Source organism: Cyrtonyx montezumae, unplaced genomic scaffold (genome assembly GCF_038088225.1).
Source record: "Cyrtonyx montezumae isolate F1298 unplaced genomic scaffold, pur_monq_1.0 scaffold_7, whole genome shotgun sequence".
NCBI classification, from domain to species: domain Eukaryota; kingdom Metazoa; phylum Chordata; class Aves; order Galliformes; family Odontophoridae; genus Cyrtonyx; species Cyrtonyx montezumae.
The window spans coordinates 20,382,030-20,405,513 of NW_027072078.1; the positions used below are offsets into that span (position 1 = coordinate 20,382,030).

The 23,484-nt window shown below is 35.4% G+C and overlaps 1 protein-coding gene across 2 annotated transcripts in view; it reads left to right on the top strand.

Annotated features, from left to right (window-relative positions):
- The first annotated feature begins 4,166 nt into the window (after positions 1–4,166).
- The window catches only part of FAP (fibroblast activation protein alpha), a 38,399-nt gene continuing 19,081 nt past the window's right edge, over positions 4,167–23,484 (top strand). Inside the window, exons 1-12 of one of the 2 annotated variants that reach the window (XM_065751019.1) lie at positions 4,167–4,296; positions 4,627–4,711; positions 11,494–11,589; positions 13,515–13,609; positions 13,753–13,827; positions 14,019–14,071; positions 15,207–15,279; positions 16,105–16,225; positions 18,105–18,259; positions 18,960–19,063; positions 19,386–19,521; positions 22,679–22,723. In XM_065751019.1, coding sequence (XP_065607091.1) covers positions 4,291–4,296; positions 4,627–4,711; positions 11,494–11,589; positions 13,515–13,609; positions 13,753–13,827; positions 14,019–14,071; positions 15,207–15,279; positions 16,105–16,225; positions 18,105–18,259; positions 18,960–19,063; positions 19,386–19,521; positions 22,679–22,723 — 1,044 coding nt within the window. In that variant the 5' untranslated portion in view covers positions 4,167–4,290. The remainder of the gene's footprint in view (positions 4,297–4,626; positions 4,712–11,493; positions 11,590–13,514; positions 13,610–13,752; positions 13,828–14,018; positions 14,072–15,206; positions 15,280–16,104; positions 16,226–18,104; positions 18,260–18,959; positions 19,064–19,385; positions 19,522–22,678; positions 22,724–23,484) is intronic. The other variant, XM_065751020.1, reaches the window with a different exon arrangement.

Here is a 23,484-nt window from a genome sequence, read left to right on the forward strand (position 1 = left end):
GGTTTTAAAAAAGAATCCACATAAAGAGAGCAAATTACTTCACTGTTATTTTTGTGTCACTGTTGCTTCTTCAGTGTTTTCATGATTTAATCTTTCATCTTATCTTTAGCTGTAAGCTCATAGGTTTTTATGGAGTAAAATACAGTTTTCATGAGGAGATATTTTAAAAAATCATGCCTTTAAATTTACTTGAAATTGATTATTTTAACATCCACAAAGCAAAATGCCAACTGACTTGCTCTGTGTTAGTTTCATAGGATTGCTAAACTGGCTACATAAACAAATATGGATTGTTTTGTGTTTTTTTTTTCATTAAATGACTGTAACAAATAACATTTGCCAACTTGATGCTGTTTAGTCTATTTCATTGTAATTACTTTAACAGTAATAAGACTAAAGCTTCACCCTGGAAATGTAAGGAATAGTGGTATTCTGACTGTAAAAATACCAAAATGTGCCTCCATAATTATCTCACTGACAGATTTTTCTTCTCTTTTTCAAGTAAGATAGTGGAGCAGGAGAAGCTCTGATGCTGTTTTAGTCAGCTTTTGTAAATTCAGTGCTGTGTTTACTGGAATGGACATGTAAACACTTCAGTAGCCCAAGGTAAATTTTTTAAGTTGCAATTAAGCTAATGGCTTAACTCAGCAATAAGAATCTTCTTACACCTATATTTGTATTGTTCTACATTCTTCATAGGAATATAAATACTTCAGAACAATACTTACAGAACAAATATGCACTCTCCATTTCCTTAGGTGTTACATAACTAGTTTTTATTTTTAAAAAGTAAACATTTCCTTCATATGTTGTTCTCTTTCTTATATTGGTAATTTAATTACTACTGAAGGTTTTGGTGACTTCCAAATCTACTTAATTCAGTGTATTCAATGTTAGACATGGATCTGAGAATCTTAGATTTAAAAATATTGGAGATTGATAGATCACAGAGCACTGTGACTTAATGATCACATTAACATTATACATCTTATCTGATCTGACAAATAAGATGCCATAAAATATACTAAGAATTATCAGAATTGTTTATCTTGGCAAATAATTGTCATCCAGATAACCTCTTAATTTCTTTTTATATGAGCTGTTACAGTTCTTTGAAGAAAACTCTTAAATCAGAAAAGACGTGAGATGTTAAGAGTGTGAATAATACATATACCTGTAATTTCCAAGTATCTGAAGTTGTTTATTCAGTATTTTCAGGAAATGTAAAAACCTGCTAAAACTATATCAACAAATCAAATATCAGGAAATGTAAAAACCTGCTAAAACAACTGTTGCTTCTGTCTGAGTAGATCTGAATTCTGAATACTTTCATGAAGCAAGAAGAGCATATGCAACTTTGTTTCTTTGTTCTTTTATGATTGAGTGTAGTATGCCACTTCTTCTTGTAGTCCATGTGTGTGCTGCTGTTACACTTCTAGTTCCTAGCATGACTCAAACAGGTTGTCACCAAAGCTGAAGGGCACAATCTCATTTCAGCTTAATGGATAATGAACCTCAAATGAATCCTTCTGGCTTGCAGAATAAGGTCTTCCACTTCAAGTTATTGTCTCTGAATGGGATTATAAAACGTGCCTATATTGCTCATCCAGGAAGTGTGAAGTTGTAAAAAAGCAAGCTAAATTGCCATGTTTTTATCTGCTAGTTGCTTCTGCCTTTATGGACTCAAAGTCCTCCAGGGAGTGTGACAAATCCTGATTGCATTTTCTACTTACAGCTTTTATTTGTTCATAAATGTGGAAAGAAGAAAAACTTAGTCACCAGGGATTTGTCTAGCTGTATGTTTGGCTACTTAACCGCTTCAGCTTTAGTTGTTTTTTTTTCATTATTCTATCTACTTTCTGTCTGATGTCATGTACAGCCTACATCTGAAAGCCTACATTTCCTCATCTGGAAAATGTAAATATTTTATAGTAGCATTGAAAGAATTAATGTTTACTTTTTTGCATATGCTGATATAAACACTCAAGAAAAAGGTCTCACAAGTAATAGTACAAAACTTGTTCATTCTTTGCCAGGTAAATTTTGGTTTGCTTCTAATGCTGCAATGTTTGTGAATCTTGCCGAAGCATGTGCCTTTTTACTTCCAAATTAGAGAAACCCATAATATGCAGCATACAGCCACTTAGCAAAGTCATTTGGATCTTGTGAGTTTGAGTCATTTCCTTTGAGGCATTCTCTAAATGTTTGTTCCTTAGAGGAAGCTTCATGTTTGGAAGTAAAAACTATCCTGAGGACATTGAAAATTGCAGACATAAGTTTTGCTCATCAGAAATAACCACTGCTGGTAGGTAAAATGGATTTCTGTGAATTGGGTTGTCGAAAATGCATGTGGTATTAATAATAGGATAGTTTGTGAATAAGAATGAGTGTGAGTTTCATGGGGAAAAATTCTTTCGTCACAACACTGTTTAGGGAAATTTGGAGCAACTGGTGTTATTTTGCTAGGAAACTACCCTTGCTGAGCTCAGTTCTTGCCTTCATATACAACGAATCAAGAACAATATACTTTGGTCTTCTCAGCCATGTTTCCTGCAAGGCTAAGGTCAACAAGGTGATGCCTGGCAATAAATGTATTCTTGGATTTCAGTGACAAGAGCTGATCTTATTCAGAAGTGCGTAACTTGCATAACTTCAGTGTTGTGACAAGAACTGGGAAGAGCAGGGAACTGAGAAAACACAAGTTTATGTGAAAATAGGGAATATTCCAGATGGCTTAACTGAATTTCTTTCGGACTGCCCACCAAGACTAATTGAATGACTGTTGCCAAAACACTACCAGATGGGCCCAGATCAGCCCCTGCCTCACCAGGGGCGTATACTAATTACGATTCAAATTCGAGCCCACCCTGTCCACTCTGTTAGGCGGAGGTGTTGGATATCTCTGGTTGGTAGTACAGTGGGCTTTTTATTTTTAATATTTTTTTTCCTCTATGAAAACCATCATTTCATGCTTTGCTAGACAACTCGGTGTAACAGGAAATCTATTATTTCATCCACGCTTTCAGTTTTCAAGGAAGCCAGAGGGAACGATTTCAATCCGTAGCCTTTTAGGCAGGTGCCATTATCCCTTGCTGCTGCTGTGGCCACAAGATGGAAGTTGAGCTGGGCCCGGCTGCCTGCTAAGGCTGGAAGAGCTTCCAATGGTATGAGTGTGCTGGAAAAAGCAACGAGCAGAGCTGAAAGGAGAGGGTCGCTGGGATCTGCTGCTGCCTCCCCGAGCGGCCGTTCCTCTGCTCCGCCCAGTGCGCTGCTGCTGCCGCAAGCGGCCACCAGGGGGCAGCGCGCCTTCCCCCGCGACCGTTACTCCCCCTGAGCCGCGGCCGCCGCCCGACCATAGCTATTTCCGCCCCCCCCATCCGCCCGCAGCCGCTGTGAGGCGGTGCAGGGAGGTTTTTCTCCTCGCAGCAGCGCTGTTGGGGGAGGCTGAGACTATCTGGGCTAAACCAGTCTGACGAGCAAAGCGTGCTTCTCTTTTCAGGCATTTCTCCACTCTTCTGGGCACTCTCTTGAGTAACGACACTGCGGTCTCGAGGGTTTTCTCTGTTTTCAAGCAGGCTCATTTCAGTGAGCTCGATGAATTAAGTGCACTTGGTGGCTTGAGCGCTATTCCAAAGTGCACGGGGCCGTCAGCGTTATGCCCCAGCTCAGTTACGCAGCCCGTGGAAGCTTACTGTTTTCTGAGGGGAAAGAAAAAAAGTAATTATCTTCGTACGTGGAAGACCTGAAGCAAATTGTATTTGCTTCTTGACTGGAATTTTTATGCTAACGTTTATAGCTTTAGAAAGTAAACAAAAAAGAGTTATGTATAAACAATAGCAACGTGCTTGAATTTTCATTTAATTTCTCAGTAGAAAGTAGAAATAAGGTCACGAATATGTCGTGAGAATATAAAGACTGCCAAAATCCACTGTAGATGCTTTTCAGAGAAAAACAGTAGATATCAAATAACTGTTGAGTCATAAAACCCAGATGTTGGTTACAGCTCACACTGGTGAGAAATATATAATCTCTGCCACTATAGCTGCCCAGTGCCCATTTCTGCTTCAAGAACTTCCCAGAAAGCCTGTTTCTAATTTTATAGAAACACTTTGAAATTTGGCACAGTTTACAAAAGTATGTAGGGAAAAAAAAAAAAAAAAAAAAAAACTTCTGCCAGAGGTTTGGCCTCCAACTGTGAAAACAGACACTGCCTTTTCCAGCTCCTCTCCTAGATCCGCTGACCAGCTCCAAGAAAAAAGAATTTGTGTTCTTTTAGAAGACTGCAGAAAAATGAAGGTCTGTATGCTGCTGAATTCAGCTTTCGATAACGTTTGCATATGTTGTTTTAAACTGGCTGTTGTTGCACAAGGCTGGACTCTGATGTGAAAGTATTTGCTTTAAAGAAAAAGGAAAGGGAAGTCTTCTCAAATGTACTGCGGGTTTTTTTTGTTTTTTTTTGCTTGGGTTTTTTTGTTTGTTTGTTCTGTTGCGTTGTGGGGTTTTTTTCTACTTTTTGGATGGATTTTAGCAGTTCAAAGGAATGAGAGAATTTAATTGGGTACCAGCAATAACAGTGTACCTCAGGAATTATTAGAAATGTAATTATTGTTTGTTTCTGTCCTGCAGACCCGGCTAAAAGTACTATTTGGCGTGGTTGTATGTGTTTTGCTTTCCTTATTACTTATGTGTATTGTACTGCTTCCATCCAGAGGTAAGGCATTTGTATCTAATGTAGCAGAAAACACAATGTTTTTAGCTTCTATGGCTTCTAAGGTTCATAAAAGTTTGTCAGATTATCTCTAGAACTGTCGTGCCTGTACTGTTATGGCTTTATCACTTTACAGGGATGTACTGACAGCTGAAATGTCCTGGAGGTATGAACGAAATGCCAGCAGATGTTGAAACAATAAACTCTTTGAAGTGAAAAGCTCCGTAGTTAACTTTGTACATGACATACAATGTTCTTAGACAAGGTTGCAAAAGTAATTCTCGGATCCCACATCATGTATGTATGTTAGGGGCGATGAGAATCTCACGATCTGTTAATAGTTTATTTCAGCTTGGTGAACTTGTATTTTAATAACTACATCAGATTTCTAGACTATTGCAAGTTAAATATTTCTGTGATGGAAGGGTGTGGTGAATTGTTTGTAAGCATATTTAAAACTGCATTTGAAAGTTAAGGCCAGTGTTGAATAAAATAGGAGTGCATAGTTTGTTCTAATATTATGCCAGCTGTGAGTAACTGCTGATGCACAGAATGATCTGCTGAGTCTACTAGTAGAGCTTGGAGTGAGTGTGGCTTGATTTTTAGAGCCTGAGTGGGACTCTCTTTAACAGACATTTTTTTCTATGAGAAATCTAATAAGAGAAGTGTTTACGTACCCCTTTCAGTGCAGTGGGTGAATTGAATGCCTCTGGAATATTTAAAATAGTAATTATATATATATATTATATATATATATAGCATATATCTAGAGTTCTAGTGAATATCAAAATAAAAATGGGGGGAAAAAAAGAAAAAGAAAAAAGGGAATTAAAAAAAAAGTAAAAATTAAAATCTGATGTAACTACTTATTCTCTGACAAACCTCAGGGTCATAGGTTTAGTGGTGACTTTCACAATGTAATAGGATGCCAAATTTTTTTTGCTAGATTAAATATGGTCAAATCTGAGCTTTTGTTGTTAGACAAATGTGGTCTGAACCAGATTTACCAAGTTTGCATGTTAAGGAAAGACAGAATATTCTGAAGAAATGTAAATTTAAAAAGCAGTGAGGAGACAAAGAGGGTAGAGCATGAAGATTGGTTTAGCAGCCTGTAGTTGCTAAGGATCCTGGAAAGTACTGTAGGAGGAAATGAATGTATTTTTCCCTTCTGAAATTACCACATACCAGCTGACTGGCCTCAGTCTGAGTTTCTTCAGCCATTACAAAGAATTAATGTCATCTGTAGTTTCTTTTAAGAGCGACTTCATAACTAATTGTATTCAACCTCACATTTAGATCCGGGGGGATGAAATAGAATTTGTCTTCTTTACAGAATACTCTTGAAGGAGAAATTCAGACATCTGTAGAATACAGTTATGTCAAACATGTCTGATCGTGGCTTCTTATTCTCTGGTGGTATTGCAGATACAGCAGTTATCTGTTTAAATGACCTAAACTTTCTGGATTCCTAATAGTCTGGAAGAACTATAAATTTATATTGTGGTTACAAGTCTTGCAAGTGAAAGAGAGACAGGAAGTAACTACAGAGGTGGAATTTGTTTGTACATTCCACCTTGACTACTGCTTAACTGAAAGGATGTGATGATCTGGAAAGATTAAGTGTTATATAGACACAGACAGACTAAATCTCTGCATAAGAATTCAGGAAAGAAAAATGACATCTATAATACTGAGATGACTGGAAGATATAATTTAGTTCTGACTTTGCTAAATTTCTAGTAATTTCTTGTTCATTAAACTTTAAAAAATACAGTATCTTGTTTTGTTTTACACATAGAATTATATCAAAATGTGAAAACCTCTCAAAAGTTATAACGATTCTTTTTCCATCTTGAAGAGGACAGTGTGGGGGAAGTACTTAGCTGTACTGATTACACAATTTCTGTGAGTCTGAGAAGAGCAAGATGGGCAATGTCAATACCAAAAATTGCAGGTGACTGCAAAAGTGGTGACATTTTTTTTGACATTTCTCCGAGTTAGGAATGTGCTTTGTGACTCACCTTGTTATGATAACCCAACTCAAAACTTTTCAGGAAGGTTTTTTTCACTTGTAGACTGGTATAACTGGTCCTGCTGTTTAGCAGCATTAGCAAGAAATAAAATACCTCTACATGCCTGAAAAGCAGTAACACAACCATAAGAAGCATTAATCTTTCCTTGTTTTATTTTTAATGAACATCCAGAATCCTGACTCATCAATGTTCCTGTTCCTATTACACTCTTGACCTAGGCTTGAGACCAAGCCCTTCCTTCTTCAGTGTTGCAGAGAACTGTCTACTATCTACAAGCTATCTACTATCTTCAGGCTGGCCATCTCAAAACAATAATCACTTTCCTTTTGTCAAGTCATATTATTACTGTGTAGCAGTGACAGCTAAATAAAATACACATAAATATTCATTATAAATACATAAGTTAATATACATACAAGTAAATAATAAACACAGAATCCACAATACTGTCTGATTTTTGTGTACACGTGGTTTAATCTGGCAGAAGACATAATGCACATGGATTCATATGTTATGGAATAAGATAACAAGGCTTTCAGGTCTGTGGGTGTTGGTCTACCCACATCCAATTGTTAACGGAAGATCCAGATAATGCACATGGAATTTAATAGTGCATGAAGTTAATCTGTTTTTAATATAGCTAAAAGTTCTCCTTTCTGTGTTCCCTTAAACTCTCACAGAACAAACTGAACACTACAGAAGGTATCTTCTTTAAGACAGTGATGATTAATAGATATTCACAGGCTTTTAATACCAGTTTTATATGTGTATATGGGATATGCTAAAATGCATTTAATTATGATCATGGAATATTAAAAGCAAGTTATACTGTGAAACAAAATAACCAATTCAGCGCACAATATTATTCTGCATTTTCTAATTGTTTTTTCTTTTTTTCTTTTTTTCTTTTTTTTTTTTAATATGCAAGAGAAATACAGAATGGCACTTTGTAGATAAGAGAAAATGGACCACCAAGAGTTAAAATAAGATGGTGAGGCAATAATGGGAAGAAAGCAAAGTTAAAATTTGGTCATTTTCAAAATTTACCATTTCTGTGTTTGTCTTCCTTTTTGTCTCTGGTTATCTTGTTTCATTTCTGGTGTTTCACAGAGAAAGGAAGCACAACAGACACTTACCAAGCCTACTGACAGTGACCCAAAACACTGTATATATACTGCTGTAAATATGTACTTTTCTTGTTGGCATCTATTCTGTGAATGGAGATTTCAAGTACTATTGTTGAACTAATCTTTGGTTACAGAAAGAATCTGCAACAATTACAGCAAACAATTAAAGCTGCTGCTCCTAATTAAAGCAGTGAAATGTATCTTCAGTTGCTTAGAAACAAGCATTCAAAACTAAAGTTAAGCAAATGAAAGTTGCTTTTTTGTAGTCTATGGGTAGGAATTCAGATGGGAGTGGACATATTTTGAAAATCATTAACAGTCATAATAAATTATCACAGAATATTTAGTAAGCAAGGGTGAGATGGTGAGCAGAGTAAAGGTTTAAATTAGAGCTGTAAAAATTGGAGCACAGATGAGATATTTGTGATATTGCTTTTCTAAAAATTCCTATTAAGCCAAGAGAAGGAACAAGGAAATTTTACCAGATGAAGCTATCGAACAGGATTATAAATTTAAGTCTCCTTTACACACAGCTATGGAAATAGATTTTTATCATGGGTTTCTTTAGCTGATAGACATTCATTTAGAGAATTTAAACTGGAAGCTGATAATAAGTAGTCATCACTTGGTATAAATATAAGTGGATTTGTATCCTCTGAAGTTTTCTGTGCACTTTTATAGGTTTTGCCATCTTCTGTGCTTGTCATTAACACATTACGGTTCTGTAACATACTACAATGGAAATAACAGGAAAAATTAACTTCTTATTGAACTTTTGGGGATATTTTCTGGACATGTTGCTACCTCAGAGTTTATACTGCTAGGTTTTTTACTCATGGATTGGCATTTGGTTTTATTTCTCATGACAGTTTTCTTCTGCATTAGTGCAGACAAGGCTAGTGTTAGCAGTTAACCTGACATGTGTATTCTACAGTAAGTAATTGTCACGTATCTGAAGAAAGAAGGAATTATCATTAGAAAGTACCAAAGAAAATATGAAGAAACATTTTCTGGGAAGAGAGTGTGATCTTAGCTAACAGGGAGGATGTAATGAGGAAGTGATGGAGCATATGAAACCTGAGGGCAGTGAGTCATTTTGATTATCTGCCTGTGTTCTGAGAGCTCTGAAGAAACAAACAGGAGAAGTGACAGATATCTAGGAGGCTACTTATGACATCTCCCTTACCTCTGATAACTGTGGCAAAATTTGCCTTAACTTCAAAGGAGTAAAATTATCAAGCCTTGAAAGCTGACAAGTTCTAAAATTGCCTTTCTTTTCCAGTGTCTTTTGAAGATTAAACATTTAGAATAATCTTTTGTGAACTTTATGCTAGTTCTTCTTGTTGTTGTTTTGCATTTTAATTTGATTACATTTTTATAATGCTGATTCTTTCTTTTTTTAATTATTTCATTTCTGTGCATTTAGCAAGCTAGATAGCATTAGAGCATTACCTCCTTCTTTTCAGGGCTGATTGGCTTTGCTTTTTGTTTGGAACCCCATCTCTAGTTTAAGGTGCTTTCATTTTTAAAAGAAACAGTCAAAAGAAAAGGCACAAAACAAGGCATGTTTTTCTGCATTTTTATCTAGCTGTCTGATCTAGCTGGAAATCAAATATCATTGCACCTGATTTCTCTAGAGAATCATTGCCTATTTTCCTTTAAAGCACTGAATAAAAAGTTGAAGCTTGAACTCAGTCATTTATTACTTTTCAGCATTATTATACCTGTGTAGCCTTGTCTATTTATTTCATACAGCTACTAAGAAATATGTGTGGATGATGATCCTTTTGGAAATCTTATATCCATCTTCTAACATGAGCTGATGAGGCTTTTTTTGAAATTTGGCAGTAAAGATTTTTATGCACGTGCATGTTTGAATTTTCGCTGATTATACATAGATCTTTATTAAAATAGTTCTCTCTGTTCGCAAGTTCAAACAGTTCAAACAGGTCCAGGAAACCTAAGCTTTAAGACAACTTTGATTTGTCCTTTGTATGTAAGAGGCTTTCCTTGTAGTCCTAAGGTATATGAGTAAATATATCTCAGCAAATAAATTTCTCGGTAAAGTTAATTAGTCCTACTAGTTCCTAATTTTGTACCTCTAAAGGTGAGTCCTTCAGATGCTGAAGAATCTTACTAGAGCAGTAACAGAGAACTTTCCTCTTCTGTGCTATCTGCGTGGTTCCAGGATTATGCTATCCTCATTCTTTGGTACTTAATATACACAGCTGTTTAGTTTCAGCTGGGATGGAATTATTTTCTTCAGAGTGCCTGGGATGATGTTGTGTTTTGGTTCTGGGAGAAAAACAATGTTGATAGCACACCTTATAGTTGCCTGCAAAGCAGTGCTGTGTGGAGCCAAGGCCATTCTCTGCAAAGGTCCCAGGGAGCTGGGAAGGAGCAGATTTAGGACAGCTGACTTAAATGGGCCAAAGGGATATCCCATACCATATGACATCATGTGAAAGGAGTTTTGAAGGAGGTGGGCGTGCACCTCACTCTCTTCTGCTGCTTGAGGTTGTTAGCTAGACATTGGCTGGGGGCTGATGAGCAATTCCTTGTGCGTCACATATGAGATACATTTATATATATATATGTAATATATATAGTCATGACAATTTTCCTTTGATCTATCTTGGTGAATAGCTTTCTCTCAACATATGAGTCCTACTTAACTTTTTTTATTCTCTCCTTCATCTCACTGAGAAGAGTGAGAAATTATTCTGTGGTGCTGAGCTTCGTGCTGGGTTAAACCACAACAGTCGGTAAAAAAGTAATGCCTCCTATTTATTTCCATGGCATCTACAGATAAAAAAGAGCACAACAACACTATCTGACAGAGCTACAAAACACTATCTTCCAATATAGTCACCACTGTCAGCTGTGCATTTTCCACAGTGGTGAACCAGGGTGTGCATACCGCACTTGTAAAAATCTGCACCAGCAGAAATGAACCGCTGTTGCTGTCACCACTAATGAAACGCATCACCCACCACCTCACTGTGTGCACATCCACTATGTCTCCATAAGCGTTCAGTGAGTGTCAGTGAATGTAAGTGGGTGCCATTTCTTCTGTATGAAGGAATTCAATTCTACCCCTTTGCTTCACCCGCGCTTCCATGTGAGACACCATTGTGGCAGACTGCCCCTATAACCATCTGTTGCACATCAACAACATATAATTGAATATTGGTGTGAATATTCAATCTCTTCTGCCATCCCACCAACATTCACATCTGGCGCCAACATAATAAAGTAGAATCATAGAATTGCTCAGGTTGGAAAAGACCTTCAAGATCATCAAATCCAACCACAACCTAACCATATTGCCCTAACTCTAACAACCCACCACTAAATCATGTCCCTGGTCACCACATCCAAACAGATTGCAGGGATGGTGACTCAAGCACCTCCCTGAGGAGCCTATTCCAGTGCTTAACAATCCTTTCTGTGAAGGTGTTTTTCCTTACATCCAACCTAAACCTCCCCTGGAGCAATAGGAGATATTACTTTCAGAGCAACCCTTAAAGATAAGAGGAAACATTTAACTAAATAATGATTTATTATTCCTTTAAATTTCACTTAACAGCATTGTTTTAACAGAAGCTTTTTGTCTTATTCTAAGTTGTCACCACAGCTGATGGCCCTAGACCTCTTACACTGGACGATTACTTGAATGGAAATTTTCAATATAAAACATATTTTCCATACTGGGTGTCAGGTAGGTAATTTTTTTTCTGTGAGGTACATAATCATTTTTAATATGTTTTTTTTTGGATGCATAAGAAATATACTTCTCGCTTTATTCCAAATAAATGCTAACTATAAAATTGAACAATTTACCGGTAAAAACTCAAGATTAAATGACTCTTCTGTCAGTAATTCTAGAAATTCCTAGTATTTGAGGTTGCAACATAAATGTTTAAGCTGAACCTAAACTGTCATTTTACAGAGGCTTATGTTGCCTTATTTCTTTTACTGTCATACTTAATGCAGCATGGTAAAGAAATGTGTCAGTCATATTTCAAGGAATCTCCCTTTTTATTGTGTTTGTCACAGCATTTCTTCACTTACTATTAATTATAATTGAGGTAGCCTCTCTTACAGGCCCTGTTTTTGTTTTCAGTAGTACTAAGTTCTGCAATAAGCCAACCTGTTCTTATCTCTTATTTACGGAAATACAAACACTGCTAAAATCTTGAGTTCCAAGGCAATGCATAGGAAGTAAGGATGAGTTTCTAAGCAAGTTCCTTAACACAGGAGATAAAGACATGAAGTTAATTGCTGCTGATATATGTGTAAATGTGTGTCCAAAATACTACTTGTTATCACTGAACTGCAGCAGCACCAGAAGGTTTAAGCTAGATTGGATTATATTCTAGTACTTGCAGTACTACCACTCATATCTGTGCATTGCCTCAAGCAGTTACCATTTTATCAGTAGAAGCAAGAAACAAAATTCCTGTTCACATGGAGTCTTATCAAGTTAGTTTAAACCCACAATTTTAGAACTGAACTGAAGCCCTCCAGGACGTTGCTAGCAGCAGTTTTAGTTTCACAGTTAGCAATTTGAAGTATGTAGACATGACTTACGTGATTTAAAAATTAGGTCACCATTTGTTAGAATTCTGTATGAATGTCTGTAGTATGTAGGCAGCATATCACCTAAACCTGATATTCATATTCCCTCTTTATAACTTCCTCACTTAGACTTATCTTTCCTCTTAACAGTCACAAAACTCACACAAAAGTCATGCCATAGATTCCATAGATAGTCATGCCTACAGCATTCCATATGCCTACTTTTCTTCTGAAGCAGGGAGCTGAAATTGAATAACTCTTTATAAGGGGACCTGAGATCACTACAAATGATTTTACTCAAATCACGTAAGTGCTTTCTAATTTACAAGAGTGATCTAGTTTCCCCCCTAATGAAAACCTTATACAATGTTTCAGGCTGCTTTTAAATGGTTAAAGTCTTTCTCTCTTAAGCTACATCAAGTATGCAATTCCTTATCTCTATTTATAGCAAGGAAAATGATGATGTCTAACTAAAATTCTGATCTTCATATTCTATCAAACTGTGGTTCATGTCTTGAGCACAGATTGGATTAAATTCAGTTCTCATTGGAGGTCACTCACCTTCATTATGTAGGATCATTATATGTGAGTAAGGGCAGAGTCATTTTTGTGCTGACAGTTACATGGCAGTGATGTTATGTCTACAGTCTGTAAAAAATTAGAATATTCTGGTGAATTTATAAGCAAGAATATTGAACATTTTCATTATAGGTTTTATGTTGTGATACTGGCATATTATGGATCTGTCCCTGGTATTCTCAATCACGTGTTATTGAAAATAAAGTCTGGCATTTAATAGTGAAGCTAACTAGCTGATTCTGCGTGCAGCATATGATCTTGAGAACATAATTAAGAAACCTTTTGACTGTTATATCTCTGTACCTTGAGATCATTAGAAGACAATTTTTTTTCTCTGTGTTTGTAGATGCATAAGGATACTTGCTCAAAATCTATTCACTGACAAGAGTAGTTAATACTTTCGTGAACAGATCTGCTCTATGGTATCTTCTTTCCAACGTAACAGCCCATTTCTCTTGTTGTTGTTGTTTTTTGTTTGTTTTTAAGATAGTGAATATCTTCATCAGACTCCAGAAGATGATGTTGTTCTTTTCAATGTTGACATGAACTACCAAACTACCATCATGACCAACAGCACAATGGTACGTATCTTTTCAACTAATGAAAAGACAGCAAAATGCAGTTGTGTTTCAAGTATCTCTTTAGAACCTGCTTATTTGCAGGTTAAAATTTGACTAATCAGTCCCTTATAATGTTTACTCAATTCTAATATCTAATCTTTCAGAAACAGGTTAATGCTTCAAATTATGTGATGTCATCAGACAAATACTTCATAGCTCTGGAGAGCAATTATTCGAAGGTATTTATTTTATATATTGCTTGATTAAATGTTTGGTTTCATTCAGTATTTGTGGTTACTATGCATAATTTTTCTCAGTCTTTTCATGAGTAAAGTGGAGGGCTGTGAAATCCATCTGACGGTTTTTACTTAAATTATCTTTTTTTTCCCAATTTAATAATATTTTTTTCTTGTTTGCTTAATTTTTACAGCTGTGGAGATACTCTTATACTGCATCATACCACATTTATGATCTCATATATGGGTAAGACCTAGTATTTTTTACAAAGGGGTATGGTGATACTCTTTAAAGATGTGCTTGCAAGCATTTCATTGAAAAATTCTATAGCTATGTGACTATCCGCTGCTTGGCTTTTACTTGAAACTGTCATTTGTTTGCTTGGTTATTGTTATCTATTATTTCTGAAAAATCAAAAGATTGCTTTCCTCTGAGAAAATCTGACAGTCCTTTCATCTACTTACCCAAATATGTAGACTGCTTTATACATCATGCCTTGAAACTTTGCTCAAAATTCTCACCTTCTGTTTTCTTCATTGCATTATTTTCTTCCACCTTTTTTGGCTGCTTTGGTCCATTTCAGTCTCTCACCTGATGTGTTCTTCCCTTTCTTCTTCTAATTCAGTATTTTCTGAATAATTTCATCTTTAGCTTTCCTAATATAAGATCACTGAAGGACATGTGAGATTAACAGTCCATCTTGGTTTCCCAAAAAGCTTACAGTTCCTCCCATGGCATTTGGTCTCTTTCTCAAGATCTTCCCCAAACCATTCCTCTTTTGCTTTTCATTGAAATCTGAAGGAGGCTGTCTGCCTTCCCAGACACCTTTTTATTCCAGAAGACACAGAATGACTAAAAGCTTCTTAGTTCTGAGCAGGGACTGCACTAAGCTACGTTCTTGGTAAACTCTTGGCACAAGGTGACAGAATTACTACTAGCTGAAGTAAGTAGAGAGGTACTGCATGTGGCTGTGTGGTCCTTAACAGATGTTCTAACTGCTGCTGTTAAACTTGCTTCCGCATCTTATATCCTGGGAAATACAACGTGATCAGAGTTGTCTCCTTGCTTGTTGAGGCTTGCTGAGACTATAATGCAAATAGCAGATAGAGGAAATGCTTGCAGATGCTTGTGCAGTTTTTAGAAAGAGGTAAGACTGCCTTCTTAGAATGCTGAGTATATTTTCAAAGGCTTGAGCTGCAAGCCTTTTCCAGCACTAGTACACACAATTACATTGTTGCATGCCTCACTGCCTGCATTAATTTTGCTTTGTTTACAAAAAATATATATATGTATCCCTTCAAGAGTATTATATGAATGTACAGTATAATAATACATTTGTACTATCAACATAAAGCCATTTCAACCTCTTTCCTTTTTTTAGTGGTTTTGTAACAGAAAATCAGCTTCCACATAAAATTCAGTATATATCCTGGTCACCCGTTGGACACAAATTGGTCAGTAAAGATAACAAGGCTAGAAGACTTTTATTTGCCTTTGGTTATTGTTTCATTAGGCCATATTTTTGACAAGCCTGTTTGTCCCAACTTTGCTTATTAACGAGAATGATTAAAAAAAAAAAAAAACCTTTTATCTTGTCAAATTTTAACTTGACTGTTTTTCAATGTAAGAATCTGCATTCTTAACTGTATTATATGTTTCACTTAGCTAGCCAGTCCAGTATCAAGCATAAGCCAAGTAATTGTATATAGGACTAAATAACGTTTTCAGGGCCTAAAAAACAATTTTTCCTTTGACACCATATGACATATGAGTTTAATATAAAGATTTAAAAAGCCTATGTTAAAATGTAGTCTCCAATTTTTATTTCAGAAAACATCTGCCAGATTCTGTGTATTATAAAAAATCTTTTTTTTATTATCTACTTAATATTTGATTTTTTTTATTTCTTGCTAATTCTTATGAACCTATTGAATATAGTAAGAAGTTTAAAAATATTAGTTATTCTTGGAATATTCATGCAAGAAAATACACTTAAGCATCATACTAATTTCAGAAAACTCACAAGAAAGAAAAATTCAAATGGAAAATATATATATATTTTTTATATTGGAGAGTACTGTTTTATTGGAGAGTCATAGTTGAAAGTAGAATTTGTCCTATAGCATAAACAGAAGTACCTGTTCTTGCAGGATTTGCAAGGGTTTTAATACAGAGTTATTAAAACAAATATTTCTTGTTTTGTATTCATTGACTGTAAAAATTCTCACAACCTCTCTTTTTGATGCATGTACTCATAAGAAATATTTTCTTACCTTTAGGTGTATGTTTACCAAAATAATATCTATTTGAAACAAAGTCCAAGAGAGGCACCAATTAAAATAACTAGTGACGGAAAAGAAAATGAAATATTTAATGGAATACCAGATTGGGTCTATGAAGGTAAGTAAATCTTGAAGGACAACAGCATGTGAAACCTACATTACTAAGTTATCATAATCCATTCTAAACAATCTGTGATGATGCAATGAATTTAGAGCCCTAAAAATTACTTTATTTATTTTATTCTCTATCATATTGGGATTTCTTGGAACTGGTAAAGACTTCTTATTTTGGGGAGAGAGGAAGAGAAAGGAGACACATTTAGTAAAACTGTTTTAAGTAGATGTATGCTAATCACTACGTACCCTTTAATGTCTCTTAGAAAGGAGCAGGAGGCCATTCAAAATTTGAAGATGACAAGTTCAAATTAGAATATTATTTACTTTTGCATAATATATCTAGTCCTTTTCCATATCATAGTTTGTTGTTTTCTATGTCCTCTTTGTACATCTGGGCACTGCTCATAGGCTCCAGTTATCCTACACTTGCCATGTGATCTCCCTCAAGATTATCTGCTCCATAACCTTTCCTGGCACCGAGATCAGCCTGACAGGCCTATAGCTCCCCAGAACCTCTTTGCTTCTTGTAGATTGGAGTCACAAAGGCAAACCAACAGTCCTCTGGGACCGCTCTGGTTGACCAGGAACACTGATAGATGATGGAAAGTGGCTTGGCTATCAGCTCCACCAGCTCCCTCAGCACCCTCAGGTGGAGCCTACCCAGCCCCATAGACTTGTGCCAGTCCAGGTGGAGTAGCAGGTCTCTAACAGTTTCCAGCTGAATCACAGGCGATTTATTCTTCTCCCCATCTAAGACTTCCAGTTCAGGGGGTAGGATATCCCAAGGATAACTTCTCTGACCTTTAAAGATTGATGTAAATAAGGCATTGAGAGCCTCAGCCTTTTCCTTATCCTCAGCCGTCACATTTCCTGCCTCATCCAGTAAAGGACAGATAGAAAGTATGAAATGGAAATCGGCATCACAAAAGGATTAGAAGACAGAGTTAACCTTAGCTTAATCAGTGAGAGAGGAGTGCTGGGATACAGTCAGGCTGTGAAGGGCTTTATAGGACAGGAGAAGCATGATTTGCTTAATGCTTTAGAAAAAGGGAAAATTAGTGAGGCTCACCAGAGAAGAGTAACAGAGTTGCAGGTATTGTTTACATCCAGAGGGGAGTGTGAGACATTGGCAGAGATATAGGATTAGTTCTTAATTTGGACAGGAGAAGAATCAGGGTTACAGAGAAGGAGAGAGGGGTAGAAATTTATACACAGAAGGACTTCGCAGATGCGTTTTGCCTGTGAGATTTACCCAATAACAGCAGATTCAGAGAGCTACTTGGGAAGCAAAAGCTGGAGAAGGGGTAAGATGGATTCTCCAAGGGATTTATGTAAATATATGCCTGTGGAATTTGCAAAAAAAAAAAAAACAGCACCTGGAAATGTGTGCTCCAGCTGTTTTTGTTTGTTTGTTTGTTTTTAATAAGCTATTACTACTTTTAAGAATATGTATAGCTAGAAATACATTAGCATACAGTGACTGAATTTTGCATTCATTCTGTGTAAGCAAAATCCAGGGTATTTAGTAACTGAAACTATCTCAGAACTTTATAAATTGGTTCTCATTTTACTGTGTGGATAGTGGTTGAGGGTTTAAAGGTTGGTTGTTTATTTGGCACTTCAATGCATAAAATATTAAAATAATGAACACATGAGTAATCCAAGTGAGTTAAATGCAATTTGTGCACGTTTTGGGAGTTCCTGAGACCTTTCAGATTTGAGGTGTATACCAGTATGTTTGATGCAGGTCTTGATATTTATCTAGTATAAATTTTCACATATCTACACTGGTAAGAGTAAAATGATAAAATACGTTAGAAGATAGATTAATTACACTGAGAAACTATTGCAAATTATTATTATTATTATTTTCCCCTCAGAGGAAATGCTAGCAACAAAATATGCATTGTGGTGGTCTCCAAGTGGAAAATATTTAGCATATGTCCAATTTAATGATTCTGACATACCAGTAATTGAATATTCGTATTTTGGTGAGGACCAATACCCAAGAAAAATAATTATCCCATACCCCAAGGTAAATTTATCATTCTTTTGACTTTCTTTCTGTTGAGAAATATGTTATGGCAACTGTAAAATTAGTTGTGCTTGAAGAAATGTTTGTATTACAGTGCTTAAATCCATTGTGGCCTAAATTAATGGATGAAAGCAAACTTAGCCCAAGTAATAAAGACTTAAATACACTCAAAACTGTAGATATTGAATAATATTGATGAAATAAATAGCATTCCTCTTGTAAGTAAAAACTGCATGAAAGCGCATGTTTGTATGGTCAAGCCTTTTTTTTCCAATTAAGTTTACTTTCTGTGATGTTGTAACTATCAAGTTGTTTTTTTCCACTATGCTATGTCAGTTATGAGACCTTTTTTTTATCATTTCTGTGAAATAAAAGATATGGCAAGTATTCATTTGTTAGCTGAGTTTTGTTCCTGAGTACTGCAGAGATCCATGCTGCACATCGAGCATTACATTTTCAGAGTAGAAAGGCACAGAACTGGACTGTTCCAAAGCTTTTCTTCTTTATTTATAAAATGGTGCAAAATTAAATAACAAACTATTTCTGTAGAGTCACGAGATCTTACTGGGTCACATGCGCAATGTTTTACTCAACTGAATAAGTATTTTGTAATCTATTTCCTTTCCCACAAAAACTGTTGTCTTTTTCCTACATCTGAATTTTATCTAGGTTTGAATAACCTCATACATTTTCTTTGAAGGCTGGTGCTAAAAATCCTACTGTTAAAGTGTTTATTGTAGACACTACTAACACTGAAGTATTTGGTCCTAAAGAGGTGCCAGTTCCTGCAGTGATAGCATCAAGGTATTGTGTCCTCAAAAATGTCATCAGATTTTTTTAAAGAACGCTTTTTGTCTGCTTGTTTGAAATGCTTGAAACTCTGAATTGTTTTTGTTTTTTATGGTGGAGTGCCGTATTAGTCTCACAGATGCATCAGAAGACAAATAGGAATATACATTGTTTCTGTCTGCCCATATGATATATTGTTACAAAGGACAAAATATAGATATATATATTCCTAATAGAATAGAAGATTTGTTGCTGCAAGGTGGGGTTATAGTCTGTAGCATTTTTTCTGTATTCCTGCTCTTTAATAACCACTCTTTCTCCTTCATTTATTTTTTAGTGATCATTATTTTACTTGGCTTACTTGGGTCACAGATAATCGAATTTGTGTTCAATGGCTAAAGAGAATCCAGAATTTTTCAGTCTTAGCTATTTGTGACTTCAAAGAAGATTCAAATACTTGGGACTGTCCAGAGGTAATGAAGTCAGAAATATACATTGTTGGAGTTAGCATGTGCTACTTTCCGTTGAATTGTCCTATTTTTTAACATCTATTCATCATACACAAGTTGTTCTTGACTTACTCAGAAAGTACATTTAATATTTCTGTGACTTTAGGAAAATAATTTTGTTTCCCAGTGTTTAATCATATTCATATTTCAGCTAATAATGATAACTTCTTCAGTATTTTAAATCCTGTTTGAGGGAAGAATGAATAAATTCTAATTGCAACGGCACAAAAAATCACCAAAATATATTTTTTGTGAGGTTCAAGTAATACAAAGCAATAAAAATAACAAGAGTACTATTGATTAGCTTTCAGAATTGTTGCTTAGTTCCTTCTTGCCTCTTCATTTTCAAAACTGGAATCATATAGAATACTTAATATAATCTTCTGTATAACTTATATGTTGTAAACTTATGGTTTATTGGCATAGCCTTTCCAAGTTGAAAATACTTATTCCTTTGTAATATGACAATTGCTGCAAATTTGAAAGGAAGCCAAGGTCCTGTTCATTCAAAACTTTTATTGATTACACAGAGAAATGATTTGAGTCTATTAGGGTAAAATATATATTTATGGCAGTTGGTGTCTTTCTTGAGTTATTGCTTCTATATACAAGTACATTGGCACTAAATCAAGATCTCGCCTCCAAATAATTCACATTTTAATAATGGTTAAAACATATATTAAAAAATATATAAAAAATGGATAAAGGAATTTTGAGTTTTACTACAATTTACCAAACGACTTAAAGCAAGTAAGCAGTTTAATTTATGGCAGTAGGCCTAAGTGTTTAAAATTTAGCATGTGCTTAATTGCTTTGCTGGAACCAGACCAGTACAATTAATATTTTGCAGGACTGTGTTCATGATCCTTGTTTAATTGCATCTATCCATGAAACCTTATTTATGGAATCACTCCTGACGTTTCTATAATTCTATATTTATACAGCGATACAATGCTTTTATCACATTACAGTTTGCACAAATGGCCAATTGAAGGAGTGTGAACAGATGGGAGTGCTGCATTAGCTCTATTTGCTGTTAGGAAGTATATCTCTGTGCATTTACATCAGCAAAAGTAGTTTTGTTTTTGATTTCAGATTAAATAGAGACTAATGTACAATAAATGTACTAGGCTTTATGTACTAGCAATTAATAACATAGTATAATCCACAAGATGTTCCTAAAGTGTTGATTCATCAAAATATTCATGTGTTCAAGTCTTTCTCATGTGAATAACCCAGAGAAGCCAGTATGCCTTCAGTGGAACTATTTATGTGAGTAAAAGCTAGGCATCTAAATATGCATTTGAAAAACTAGGGTTTACTATAAATATGCCAAGTCTCTAAATTCTGCAAATGCTTTAATAACAGAAAAATCCCATAGAGGTCATGGAAATACTCATATGGGAGAACCTTAATTTGAAGTATGATAAATAAATCTATGATGCAGATATGAAACAGTACTTCCCATTTTTCTTATCTTAATAAGAAAAAAAATCCATCTACTAATTTAATAGCTCATTGCAGCACTTACAGAATACCGAACAGAATTCCAAGGAGCAAGCACCTGCAACTTTCACTTGAATAAGCCAATTTGCAGACAGTTGTGTTGGAAGGAAAAAAACATAATTCTGAACTTTAATAACACGTAAAAAAGACATTCTTCAGAAAGCAAAATTGCTGAACTTAATTTGGATTGTGAAGAAATATTTTATTAAATGAAAAAATTATATAGCAAATTATAAAGCAAAGCTTACAAGGAAACAAAAGAAATGCATTTATAGTATCCAAATTTTGAATCACTTGCTCCATCCAACAAGGACTCTTCAGTAAAAAAAAAATCATAGGAAAACATTGAGTATGCTTTTTGTAAGTTTGTAACTAAAACAAACAAAAATATAAAAGCACCTCTAAGAACGGGGGATTGATCCATTTATGCTCAGCATAACACTTCATAAAAATCATCTTTAAGATGTTACAGGAGTTAAAAATTTATGTTCTTCTTCTCAGAATGTTATAATCTGGGTGGTTTTTGCTGTGTGATTTTTGTCAGTCTCCAATTCTTTGAAGTACGTTTTTGTGAGATTTTAAGAAGCGTTGAAAATCAGGCCTTTAAATGCCCTCTAGGCAGAGTAACAAAAATGGAGAGCCTCAGATTTCAATGCACCATACTAGTTCAAGTTATTTTACACTGTGTGGATATGAGATAGTTTGAAGTATAAATTGCTGTTTTTCCTGACTTCAGTGGGACTGATGATGCAACTGGAAGTCCCTGCTATTGCACTGCAGAATGAGAAAAGATCTTATTCAGGTAGTCAAAACAGGAATTATCTTGCAAGATTGCACCAAATTCTAATATCTGTTATTTTGAAACAAAACCAGAATTACTTATCACATAAAAGAAATAACTTGAATCAATAAAGGTATTAAAATAATTGAATTCATAACTCGGTCCAAAATAGTTGCCTGTTTTCAGAGGATGAAAAATGTTTTCTCATCATTTACCAGAATGCTCAGCAGGCCAAAGGAAATAGTAATAGCTAAGCTTCTCAGCATTCCAGGTGTCTAAGTGTTTTTGCACTATTGTGTGAATTTCAGTGCTTGCATACCAAACTATTTACCTGGTAGTTTTAAAGTTTTTAAGGCTTACTTTTAAAGATAGGCCTTAAAAGCTAGTAGTCATCATCCTCTGGTATAAATCAACATGACTGCTATGAAACAGAAGGACGTATATCAAGCCAACTGAAAATCTAATGTGGATTTTTATTCCTGAAATTATTTCAGCTGTTTTCAATCAAAAATTCCTGTATCCAAGTGGTTGTTATTCCTTGCTTTCATTGTAAATGTTGTGTAAGGTTGAAACAATTGCTTTGTATCTCACTTAGGTCTGATGCCAAAGTTACAGTAGTAACTTAGCAAGCATTATAATATTAACACAGTAATATAGTTTACCTTGGACATTCTTCAAGTTCCTGAATCACCATAGCAAGTATTCTAAAATTCTCCTTTAGGGGAGACTTTTTAGATGAAGTTTTTAAATCTAACTTGATTTAACCTATTCATAATCTGATTAATTTTAATGTAGAGACTTCTTTAAGAGTGTATGTTTGATTTTGTTTTTCAGAATCAACAGCACATAGAAGAGAGTCAAACAGGATGGGCAGGCGGAGTAGGTTTTCTTGTACTCTGTTTTGATTTAATGGGAACTTACAATTTTCTGCATCTTCACAGTGTTGTTTTGAGTCAGAATCACAGAATCACACAGAATTTTAGGGGTTGGAAAGGGCCTCTAGAGATCCTCTAGTCCAAATCCCTGCCAAAGCAGGCTCCCTAGACCAGGTTGCACACATAGGCATCCAGGCAGATCTTGAATATCTCCAGAGGAGACTCCACAACCTCTCGGGGCAGCCTTTTCCAGTGCTCTATCATCCTTACTATGAAGAAATGAATGACAAGGCAGTATTGAGAATCATACCATGCTACTGCCTTAAACCTATTGCACTGTAGGATTGAGATGGTTTATGATGTTCTGTGTTTTGTTAGGCTGCTAGCTTTCAGAGATTATAAATGTGTTAATTCTTATGTTACTCCTCATACAGGTGAAATTAACAGAATTCAGTATGGGGAATTGCATGCTGTGCCTAAATGTCCTTCAATGGACTTAACTGAGCACGCCAATTTTCAGTATGCCATCCTTGAAGAGATTTTTTTTTTAATGTAAAAAATACACCTTTAAGTGGATTAGTTCCTTGGTCCCCTTCATTTTTTAACTTCTTCTCTAGAGAAATGGCAGGTTTTTAATACAGTTAGGGAAATGGTACACAAGCATAAATTCCTGCTTTATCCTTTATGAGATTACAAAGATTAAGAAATCTTAGCTTACTCACAAATAATTTAGCTGTTGGTCACGGTTTTTAATCAGTTTGTCTT